Source organism: Dendrobates tinctorius, unplaced genomic scaffold, assembly GCF_039654945.1.
Source record: "Dendrobates tinctorius isolate UK_male_01 unplaced genomic scaffold, ASM3965494v1 ptg000061l, whole genome shotgun sequence".
NCBI classification, from domain to species: domain Eukaryota; kingdom Metazoa; phylum Chordata; class Amphibia; order Anura; family Dendrobatidae; genus Dendrobates; species Dendrobates tinctorius.
The window spans coordinates 2,405,001-2,417,478 of NW_027361729.1; the positions used below are offsets into that span (position 1 = coordinate 2,405,001).

At 44.8% G+C, this 12,478-nt stretch overlaps 1 protein-coding gene across 2 annotated transcripts in view; it reads left to right on the forward strand.

Annotated features, from left to right (window-relative positions):
• AGBL4 (AGBL carboxypeptidase 4) overlaps positions 1-12,478 on the forward strand; it is a 1,778,944-nt gene that overhangs the window by 1,627,965 nt on the left and 138,501 nt on the right. For both annotated transcript variants that reach the window (XM_073579164.1, XM_073579165.1), the window contains one exon: positions 5,869-6,021. In XM_073579164.1, the coding sequence (XP_073435265.1) occupies positions 5,869-6,021 (153 nt within the window). The remainder of the gene's footprint in view (positions 1-5,868; positions 6,022-12,478) is intronic.

Sequence of the window (12,478 nt, forward strand, 5' to 3'; positions counted from 1 at the left end):
CGGATGACAGGAGCTCCAAACAGTTTTACCCACTTTGGGCATCTAGTTGCTTGAAAGTCTGCAGCTGTTGTATATGCCAACACATCTTACACATTTTCTTATCTTATCTAACATCCCTCGGACAATTTACCTCAAAAACAGCATATCTATATATATATAAAATTGAATGTATGTGTGTGTATCACCAACCACTCACGAAGCATCTTTCAGTTCACCAGAGTTGTTTAAAAGAAGCTGAACTGTGATTGGTTGCTATGAGCAACAGTTTTCTCACTCCAGAAAACACCTCAGCAGACACTGACATAGTGGGAGAAATCTAGCATCCCCCGGGAAAATAAGCTCCCAGCCATTGTCTGCCCCTCAAAAAGGAGCAGAGCACAGGACAGAAATGAATCCCCCCCTCTTGTGCCCATATACACATCACACATCCTCCATCCCATAGGCACATCTTCCCTCTTAAAGTTATCTCCGGTATGGAAGTTAGGGCAAATCCATCCAGTGCTTTGGTTTTGACCCCAAGGTCTCTTAAAAGGATCCCCCAGTATTTAAGTTAGGACTGTTCCACTCAGCGCTGTGGTTCTGACCCCAGGGTCTCTTAAATGGATCACTGGTATGGAAGTCAGGGCAATTCCACTAAGCGCTCTGGTTCTGATCCCAGGCTCTCTTAATGGGATCCCTGGTATGGAAGTGAGGGCAAATCCACTCTGCTCTTTGGTACTGACCCCAGACCTCTATTAAAGGGATCATTGGTATGGAAGTTAGGGCCATTCCACTCAGTGCTCTGGTTCTGACTCCATGCTGACGGGATGATGTGGGATATTAGGGGTAGTAGTCCGGCGGCTCTGGCTGACGGGATGATGTGGGATATTAGTGGTAGTAGTCGGGTGGCTCTGGCTGACGGGATGATGTGGGATATTAGTGGTAGTAGTCCGGTGGCTCTGGCTGATGGGATGATGTGGGATATTAGTGGTAGTAGTCCGGTAGCTCTGGCTGATGGGATGATGTGGGATATTAGGGGTTGTAGTCTGGTGGCTCTGGCTGATGAGATGATGTGGGATATTAGGGGTAGTAGTCCGGTGGCTCTGGCTGACAGGATGATGTGGGATATTAGGGGTTGTAGTCTGGTGGCTCTGGCTGATGAGATGATGTGGGATATTAGGGGTAGTAGTCCGGTGGCTCTGGCTGACAGGATGATGTGGGATATTAGGGGTAGTAGTCCGGTGGCTCTGGCTGACGGGATGATGTGGGATATTAGTGGTAGTAGTCCGGTGGCTCTGGCTGATGGGATGATGTGGGATATTAGTGGTAGTAGTCCGGTAGCTCTGGCTGATGGGATGATGTGGGATATTAGGGGTTGTAGTCTGGTGGCTCTGGCTGATGAGATGATGTGGGATATTAGGGGTAGTAGTCCGGTGGCTCTGGCTGACAGGATGATGTGGGATATTAGGGGTAGTAGTCCGGTGGCTCTGGCTGACGGGATGATGTGGGATATTAGGGGTAGTAGTCCGGCGGCTCTGGCTGACGGGATGATGTGGGATATTAGTGGTAGTAGTCCGGTGGCTCTGGCTGACGGGATGATGTGGGATATTAGGGGTAGTAGTCTGGTGGCTCTGGCTGACAGGATGATGTGGGATATTAGGGGTAGTAGTCCGGTGGCTCTGGCTGACGGGATGATGTGGGATATTAGTGGTAGTAGTCCGGTGGCTCTGGCTGGCAGGATGATGTGGGATATTAGTGGTAGTAGTCCGGTAGCTCTGGCTGACAGGATGATGTGGGATATTAGGGGTAGTAGTCCGGTGGCTCTGGCTGACGGGATGATGTGGGATATTAGGGGTAGTAGTCCGGTGGCTCTGGCTGACGGGATGATGTGGGATATATGGGGTAGTAGTCCGGTGGCTCTGGCTGACGGGATGATGTGGGATATTAGGGGTAGTAGTCCGGTGGCTCTGGCTGACGGGATGATGTGAGATATTAGTGGTAGTAGTCCGGTGGCTCTGGCTGACGGGATGATGTGGGATATTAGGGGTAGTAGTCCGGTGGCTCTGGCTGACGGGATGATGTGGGATATTAGTGGTAGTAGTCCGGTGGCTCTGGCTGACGGGATGATGTGGGATATTAGGGGTAGAAGTCTGGTGGCTCTGGCTGACAGGATGATGTGGGATATTAGGGGTAGTAGTCCGGTGGCTCTGGCTGACGGGATGATGTGGGATATTAGTGGTAGTAGTCCGGTGGCTCTGGCTGGCGGGATGATGTGGGATATTAGTGGTAGTAGTCCGGTAGCTCTGGCTGACAGGATGATGTGGGATATTAGGGGTAGTAGTCCGGTGGCTCTGGCTGACGGGATGATGTGGGATATTAGGGGTAGTAGTCCGGTGGCTCTGGCTGACGGGATGATGTGGGATATATGGGGTAGTAGTCCGGTGGCTCTGGCTGACGGGATGATGTGGGATATTAGGGGTAGTAGTCCGGTAGCTCTGGCTGACAGGATGATGTGGGATATTAGGGGTAGTAGTCCGGTGGCTCTGGCTGACGGGATGATGTGGGATATATGGGGTAGTAGTCCGGTGGCTCTGGCTGACGGGATGATGTGGGATATTAGGGGTAGTAGTCCGGTGGCTCTGGCTGACGGGATGATGTGAGATATTAGGGGTAGTAGTCCGGTGGCACTGGCTGACGGGATGATGTGGGATATTAGGGGTAGTAGTCCGGTGGCTCTGGCTGACGGGATGATGTGGGATATATGGGGTAGTAGTCCGGTGGCTCTGGCTGACAGGATGATGTGGGATATTAGGGGTAGTAGTCCGGTGGCTCTGGCTGACGGGATGATGTGGGATATTAGGGGTAGTAGTCCGGTGGCTCTGGCTGACGGGATGATGTGGGATATTAGGGGTAGTAATCCGGTGGCTCTGGCTGATGGGATGATGTGGGATATTAGGGGTAGTAGTCCGGTGGCTCTGGCTGACGGGATGATGTGGGATATTAGGGGTAGTAGTCCGGTGGCTCTGGCTGATGGGATGATGTGGGATATTAGGGGTAGTAGTCCGGTGGCTCTGGCTGACGGGATGATGTGGGATATTATGGGTAGTAGTCCGGTGGCTCTGGCTGACGGGATGATGTGGGATATTAGCGGTAGTAGTCCGGTGGCTCTGGCTGATGGGATGATGTGGGATATTAGGGGTAGTAGTCCGGTGGCTCTGGCTGATGGGATGATGTGGGATATTAGGGGTAGTAGTCCTGTGGCTCTGGCTGACAAGATGATGTGGGATATTACGGGTAGTAGTCCGGTGGCTCTGGCTGACGGGATGATGTGGGATATTAGCGGTAGTAGTCCGGTGGCTCTGGCTGATGGGATGATGTGGGATATTAGGGGTAGTAGTCCTGTGGCTCTGGCTGACGGGATGATGTGGGATATTACGGGTAGTAGTCCGGTGGCTCTGGCTGATGGGATGATGTGGGATATTACGGGTAGTAGTCCGGTGGCTCTGGCTGACGGGATGATGTGGGATATTAGAGGTAGTAGTCCGGTGGCTCTGGCTGATGGGATGATGTGGGATATTAGGGGTAGTAGTCCGGTGGCTCTGGCTGATGGGATGATGTGGGATATTAGGGGTAGTAGTCCGGTGGCTCTGGCTGACGGGATGATGTGGGATATTAGGGGTAGTAGTCCGGTGGCTCTGACTGACGGGATGATGTGGGATATTAGGGGTAGTAGTCCGGTATCTCTGGCTGATGGGATGATGTGGGATATTAGGGGTAGTAGTCCGGTATCTCTGGCTGATGGGATGATGTGGGATATTAGGGGTAGTAGTCCGGTATCTCTGGCTGATGGGATGATGTGGGATATTAGGGGTAGTAGTCCGGTGGCTCTGGCTGACGGGATGATGTGGGATATTATAGTGAATGTGGCTATGTGGAGTGGGCGGGGCTCTACACTCAGAGATATATATATATTTAGATAGATAAATCATTATAATTTGTTATAACTAACCATAGTTACTATGCCGGGGCAGCGCCGGGCTCTTCAGCTAGTGTATATATACTTTTTAAATGCTACTAAATGATCAAATTCAGACATTATAAGTCTCACCCAGATCATCATTTATCATTGATTTGGTTACTTTCAATCAAAGGAGAAGACAGATTTCATTATTACCTGCAGCCATTCACCGGTTCTTATACCATGTGATAAAGCACTAACCCATTTTCTTAGCGAGCGTAATGGCATTTTTTTTTCTTCCTAATGTGCTCGGGTCCCATTTTACTCTATTTATTAGTGAAGTCACGGAAATAAAACTGTAGGGGGCAGCAAGATTGTATTCCTCTGCTGACATCTTATTAAATCGCTTCTATGAGCTTCCCCATTAATGTAGGAAATTGGGGCATATTCATCAACCTATTTATAAAGGCGTCGATGTCTGTTTTAATAAAAACATATTCAGAACAAAATGAGCATTACCGAAAAAATGTAAAAAAATTATTCTGGTTATGTGTAGGGGGCCTCATGTTTTAATTAAAGAGAAGCTCCATAATTGCAAACTATGAGGTTCATCTAAAATTTATAATTACTCCCCTTTACTTGTGATTCCTAAATTACCATACGCACCAAGCATTTAAAGGGGTCATGCACTTTATCTTTAATAGATGTGTTGGAAACATAATCCTTACTGATTTGTAAGTTTCACAGCTACTTGTCACTGCAGCCTTCCTCATTGTCTATACAGCTTTCTTCAGCATGGCCGCTGATGGAGGAGCATGTGACCAGACCTCCTCCGATCGAAAAACAGCTTTCCCATACGCAGTGTTTTTCTATTGCAGGAGGCTGATGGATATGTTTCTCCAGGGGCATTTTTTTTTAAGGAAGACACTAACAAGTTCGAGAGAAGAACCTGTAATATACGGTATATTAGATAGAATCATGACCCCAAGACATTTCCTAAAGAGGACCTCGCAGCAAATGAAAAGTGTCCAGTTTTTGCTTTTATTGTATTCCTTCTGCTCCCCTGAGAATTTCGCTTTTTGTAGCCTTAAAATCCAGATTAAATTCCAGACATATAGACTTTTTTTATATTAGTGCTAATTTTAATGGTATTTCCTAGGAGGCAGTGCTCCTAGGTTAAGTATGCAGAAAAATCTATAGACACGCCCCAGAGGATTGTGTAAGCCATGCCCCAGAGGATCATGGAAGCCACACCCCTTTTGAAAAGACTATAAAAAGTAGAACTAAATAAAAAGGCCCATATCTCTGGTACTATAAACTATCATGGCGGTAACTCGCACACCTCCTCAGTGCCGACTTCACCGTGGTCACAGCTCAGCTTCTCCTCTCGTCAGGCCGGCTTGCTGAGTTTTGCCTCTTGCAGCACTCCTCAGCACTGCTGCATCTGAATGTGCTTTCCATGTGGCTTTAGGGGACATGGCCAGTCTCTGCAGGAATATAACCCTGCTGTTTTCTGCAGACATTATGTTCCCTGTCCTATCCCGTGCCATCAGGCTCTAATATTAGGCAGATTCTCCCACCACTCCTTGCCTGAACATTGGTTTCTAGCCTGCTAGCACTTGTTAATGTATTCCACAGTATTCGGTTTCCCATTAAAAACCTGGCTTGTTCATTTGTTCTTTCTGACCTCTCTGTTCCTCACGTCGATGATGTGGATCGAACCTGTACTGTCAGCCGTGATCTCGGATTGTCTGACCACGTCTTTTGGGTTAGATGATAAACTAGAGGGTCTCGAAAAAGAGCAAATAGAAAATTATTAAGCAATCTCTTCGCAATAATGGGGAATGTGTCATATTTGCTTTTGTACTTTTTGGGAAGTGTTGAAATGAATCTGAAGATCTGATGGAATATTTTCTTTCTTGTTCCAACAGAAAACCAGTTTGGAATTTTACATAGACATTCATGCTCATTCCACCATGATGAATGGATTCATGTATGGGAATATCTTCGAACAAGAGGAACTATTTCAGAGACAAGCCATTTTCCCTAAGATGCTCTGCCGAAATGCTGAAGACTTTTCTTTTGTAAGTATCATCAATGTTTTTATTCATGCCGAGCAGTCAGAACAGGAGCTAAACATCGCCTGAAAAGTAGCCAGCAGCGCCATATTGAATCATAGAATCGTAGAGTTAGAAGGGACCTCCTGGGCCATCTGGTCCAACCCCCTGCTCAAAGCAGGATTCGCTAAATATTGTGTGCTAGATGGTGTCAGGGACTGAGCTAATTAATTTCATACATCATAATTACTGAAAAACATTGGGAATTTACACTAATCAACCTCCTGCTTATATCGAGAAGGTCCATTTTTCGGCCAAAACAACTCTGACCTGTCATGGATTGGTCAGGTCATGGATGGATACCGAACATGTCATGGATTTTACAGGACTATTGATGATATTTTGGCACCAACACATTGACAGCAGACCCTTTAAAGAACTCCTTTCGAGAATCTGAGGCTGCTCCTTTTATTTAATGATAGAGCGGGCAGTCTCAGACTGGTGATTTTTTTCGAAATATCATCTATAAGATAAAGTGTCCAGAAGTGTGTCTTAATCCACTATCTTAGGGACCCAAATGTCTAACAAAAACCATGCCTGAACTCCTGGGTTTTGGGATCCCGGCATGTGTAGCAGAACACAACAACCCTCCTTTGTTTATAATAAGGAGGTTTGTGCGATCCTGATCTGCATGTCATTATCCCACAACCCAGAAACTCAGACCTGAATTTTGCTTGAAATTTGGGTCCTTTAGGGGGACATTAAGGACCCTTGGGACCACATTTGTTAATAGGTGATAATTAAGGAAATCTCCAGTCTGAGTTATAAATACAGCCCTAGACTGGTGATAGGTGTTCTAGAAGTCCCTTAAATTCCAAGGTGCATCCTCCATGGACTAGACTTTTCCAGTGCATCAGGGTGAGATCTGGGGAATTTGGAGAACGAGTCGTTGCCCTTGAAATCTTTGTCACGTTCCTCATTGCTGTACAGTTTTTGTAATGTGGAAGGGCTGTTATCTTGTTGTAAGATGCCACTGCCATGTTTTCTGTGCAATGTCCGCCACAAGAATGGCAGGACCCAAGGACGTTGTCCACACCATCACTCTGTATCTGCCGGCTTATCTTCTTTCCATAGTGTATCCTGGTGTCGTCTCGTCTTCGGATAAGTAACAGACATGCCACCGGGTCGGATGTATTGAGTCACCCATTTAGTGTAATTTATTACAGTCCTTTTGATCCTCTCGTAGGGTTTTTGCTGCCAGATTCTCAAGTTTCTCCCCAGACACAAGACACAAATTCCTGTTTAACTTAGGGCTCATTCAGACGTCCGTTTTTCACTTACGAGTTCTATCTGTGTTTTTCATGGATTGTACCTAGTATCGTCTATGGAAGCCGTTCACATGTCAGATCTGTAATTTTGCAGACATAGTGGTGTGCAAAAAATCAATCACAGAGACGAGTCCGATATTGATCCAAGTGTCTATTGGTCAGTGTCAGACTGAAGAACATTGGGCCCACCAGAGGATTTGATTCTGAGGGCCCACCTTTCTCCCCCACTGAAGAGCCCCATAGAACCTGCAAGGTTTGCACTATGAACCATCCTGAAGAAGAAGCCAGGGCCCACCGGAGGATTCTCCGGTTCTCTGGTGGGCCAGTCCAACTAAGCTATCGATCCAAGAAATAATCACACAACACTGTCCGTTTTTCACAAACTACCAGATAAAAGAATATAGAGAAACTTTTTTTTTCCAGAAAAACTGATGAAACTCTGTCCAAACTCTGATGAAAATCCAACCAAACTTTGATGGCACTCTGATGGAACTCTGAACAATGTCGCTGATGAAGCTACGACCATTTTTCTCGTCCGTGAAAAAAACCTGACGTTTGAATGAGCCCTTAAACTAGTTTTTCCCTTGAAAACCACTTTAAGTTATTTAAAGGGGTTTGCTGGTTTTGAAAACCCCCTGTCCCCTGTTCGTTACTCACCCTCCCTGGTCCCAGTGCTTATTCTCCAATGCTGCTCCCAGTATCCGTTATTATGCGCAGAGCTGACCTCACTTAGACAGCGCTGCAGCCAATCACTGAGCTCAGCGGCTCTGCCTATGTGACAGTGTGAGAAGCTGAGAGCTGCTGACCTCACTGATTTGCTGCAACATTGTCTATGTGACATCAGCGCTGCAGACAATAACAGACACAGGTAGCAGCGGCCGAGACTTGGTGGTGGAAACGGGGAGAATGAATAAAGGAAATCCTTTAATCTGAACTTGTTAAAAATTCTGTGCTTATGAATATAATATTTGATACAAATCTCCAAACACCCTGCATAGACATAGATTGAATTCATAACATTCCGGCTTCCCGCAGCCACCACTAGAGGGAGCATTCTGCGTACTGATACACATTAAACCCCAAGATGACAGTATGCTGCCTCTAGTGTTGGCTGCAGGTAGCGAGCATGAAACTTTTTAAATTTGTAAATTTGTGCGTGAGATTTGAAGCTCTGGATCTGAAAAAAAAAGGAGCTGAAAATGCTATACAGATACATAAAAAAAAAAAAATCGGCACAAAATTATTTTCCATGTTTTTAATCGGGATCAACTGATAACTATTTTGTGTTAGTTTGCGTGCAGCAGATTTTGTTTTTCACACTGGGAAGGTATGAGACATTGCATTTAGGAATCGCTGTTGTTTTCTTTTTTTTTTATTATTGTTCATCAAAACTTCGGTGAAATAATAACGAGAAGAAAAAAAAACCACAAAGGTCATTGTGACCTAAAATAGCAGAGTCTGCAAACTTCAGGAAACATAATAAAAAAAGAACCATTTGCCTGATGGAAAGTAATAGAAGTGTTCTCATCAATGAGGCAGGCATACAGTAAATGGTTTTATTTCACTGTTTTCAGTATTACAAAGCCTTACTGCATTCTATATAGCGCCAGTGGAAAAGCAATAATACTGTAATTATAGGGCCTCTTTAACGCACCCATTTTGCTGATTACATTTCTTTCCTATGTACGGGAGCAATATTGGTCCGACTGCGGGACCTCGGCCAATTTCCATTTTATTTTCTCCACATTATAAACACTATTATTTTTATTGACTATCGCAGGGAAAATTCACCTGATCTTCACTCTAAGAAAAAGTAATATCCTCACCGATTTCTTAAAGAAAAATACTCTCAGGTGTTATGTGAGTGGTAACGGCTTATTGTCATTAGACCTGGCGCACCGTAAGGGTGAGGCCGGTAGAAAATGCGTCATCGTGAGGTTTTGTTGTAAATCGGCACACCTTTGCCTTTCATGGCCTTTCGATACTCGGTACATAAATATACCCTCTAATTCCCACTTTGTTTTGGGCTTTAATGACCAGATATATATATATATATTTTTGTAGTTGTTGACTCTTTGCAACTCAGCAGCCAAGAAGATCTATTTCCTTCACCGTCATGGCTCTACGAGGCCTTGTTTTTTTGCAGACGAAATTAGGGTGCAGAAGTGTAGTCAGGGGTTGAGTACGGTTGGGAGCAAAATATATTTAAGTGGGTCCTCAAACCAGCTAAGTAGAGACAGGCAAAAAAAAAATTTCAGGACACTATGTCCAGCCGTTAGGTCAGTAGTGAATGGCCACCGGACGGGAGCCCTGGGAACCATCTACCTGCCGACATCCTTGGATCGTCTTCTGATTAGCCAGCTTGGTGTGATTTCCTCTGTGCATCATGCTGCAACACTGACCGGATAATCAAAAGAGGAGCCAGAGATGCGCAATGCTCCGGTTCAGTGGCCACGAAATATCACCGCACGTACTACAGGGGGCGGCACTTTGGGCGGAGCCGGGTATCCGCTGCATCCAAAGTGCTGCCAATACGCCCCGTGGACACATACCCTTAGAGATTGTGCAAAACTGATTCAAGCGATCAATGTTTTTGTATTTGTGAGTGAGATCTTTGCAAAATTAAAAAATAGTCATACTTTGAAGGGTTTCATCATTTTCTAAGGGAAAAAATAAATGCCTGAAATCTGCAAACTGTGTGCACACATTTCTACATCAAGCCGTAATCATTCACTATATAGAAATAAAACAGATTATGAAGCTAAGCAATTTCCATTAGCGAGTGCAGGTTGCTCCTGGGCCTGCCAGGCATCCACTGCGTTGGCCATAATTGACTGTCTCCCAGCCTTAGCCAAGCTGAGAAACAATGTTCTATTAACCACTGACAGACACATTGAAAAGATTACTCTCCTTAAAGCATCTGTCAGCACTGATTGATTTACCAAGCACTGTGGACTGAAAAGGTTTCAAGTGCAGATACAATGTTGTAGGCATTTATCACACCAAAACTAAAAAGAAATCCAGATTATATTAATAATGCACAGGGCTTTCACATGCAAACCGGGCAGATCGAGTTAATAACTTGTTTGCCGTGAAATGGGATTCACTTTGGAGATGGTTTCATTTATCTGAATCTCTCCTAAATGAGTCACAGCTCAAAGGGATTTAGTTCTGCGGCTTAAGAATTGAATCTGAGCTAAGCAACAGGTTCAGGAAATCAGGTTCTGCCTTACATAAACACAACCGACGCCCGGAGGGTTCAACTGGTCTTAGAATTTTTTGCAACTAAATTGATATAAAAGCAAAATATAGCTAGTAGACTAGCAGACACAGAGACATTCATGTCATGTAACATTTCATTGTTGTGAAATTCTTAATTCACATTGGGACTCCGTTCCTACATTTTGGAACCATGACTTATGCACGTAGCCTGTTGTGAACTCATTTTCTGCTCCACCAGTTGTGAGTTCTCCTTCCGGGCTTCCTCTGGTGGTAACAGGAGGTAGTGAGGTTGATTTAATTAGTAGAGATCTGCCACCTGATGATGAGGATAGCGATTGGATCTCTGGAATCTCAGACTGAATTTAAGACAGCCAACACCCTATTCTGGTGCTGGTCATTACTTCTGGCTTTTCAGGTCTTGGTTTTCAGCTCTGTTCCAGTCATCTCAAGCTAAGTGTTTCTGCTAATGTTCACACTTGATTTTGTTGGTCTATTCAGCTTTTTGTGTGGTCAGCCAGCCCCGGCTGGGGCGGTGCTGAATTTCCACTCTTATTTATCTGTATTTGCCAATTTGCTTTTTGTCCTTTATTAGATTGGCCTCTTTTTGCTCTGTCTCAGAATATTTCAGAGTGCTGATATAGTGGGAGAAGTCTAGTGACTTCAGGGTTAATTTTGTTATTAGAAGTGTTGGACATTATTTTTGTAGGGTTTTTTGGGCATATTGAAGACAGTGTATTTCCTTTCCTGTCCTTTTTAGCTAGTTTGGGCCGCATCGTTTGCTCAGCCTATTTTCCTGCCTGTATTTGTGTTTTCATCTTGTTTCACCGTCAATACATGTGTGGGGGCTGTCTATTCCTTTGGGGTCTGCTCTGGGGCAGTTAGTTTTCCCCTTTTCTTGCTTTAGGCTTATTTAGTCCTCCGGCTGTGACGAGGCATCTAGATTAATTGTAGGAACGCTCCACGGCTGCTGCTAGTTGTTGTGGTTAGGATCAGGGGTCTGCAATCTGCATAGTTACCAACCTCTCTGGTTTTCTGTGACTTAGCTTGTTTAGTTTTCATCCTCGGTGACCCATTCATAACAGTAGCCTATTTTGTATTGAGTCGTAAAAGTGCTGCCGTTGGGGTGCACGAGCCCCCTACTGTAGATCCCTATGGCTGCCACATCTTTGGGTTCATTCAGACGTCCAATTATCTAAAGTACGAAAAAAAGGACCAATTATTTTGAACAGATTCTGATCAGAACGTGGTCCAAGTGTCATCAGTTTTTCTTGAACATAGAAAAATAAACAAAAATGAAAAAAAAAAAAAAGGTTCTTCACCCTCTCCTTTCTGACAGTCCGTGAAATTGGGATGACATCCAAGTGCAGTCCGATTTTTTTCACAGACCCATTGACTTGCAATACCAATTTTGATCTACCCTTTATGTCTCCGCGGTTTTCCGCTGAACTCTCCCATGAAAAATCATGGACATGTGAATGGCCCCTTTAACCATCACAGGTGTGAGTAGTGCTATCCGTAAAAAACAGATAGCACTCATATGAGAAAGTCGGACATCTGAATGAACCCTTTTTTCTGTCCAATTCTATGTTCATGTATCATGTTAGTCTGTTTTCCTCGAGAGTTTCTAATTTTAAAGGGTTTTCCAGTGGAACATTTTTTTCCAAACCGCGACTGGCGTGAAAAATAAAATAAAACAATACTTTAGGTTTACCGACCCTGTAGACCCCATTCAGACACTGACCGGTCATCAATGATTTTTACTTCCTTGTCCCATATCAAAACACTCAAGTGATCAAACAGCTTCCTCCCTCAGTTAGTCAGTCATTTCCTACGTGTAGACACAGAACCAAGAAGTAGAGTAGAGACCAGACAGGACTGAATAAAAGTATTGTCATTTCATACATTTATGGCACAACGCCAGTCAAAGCTTCTAG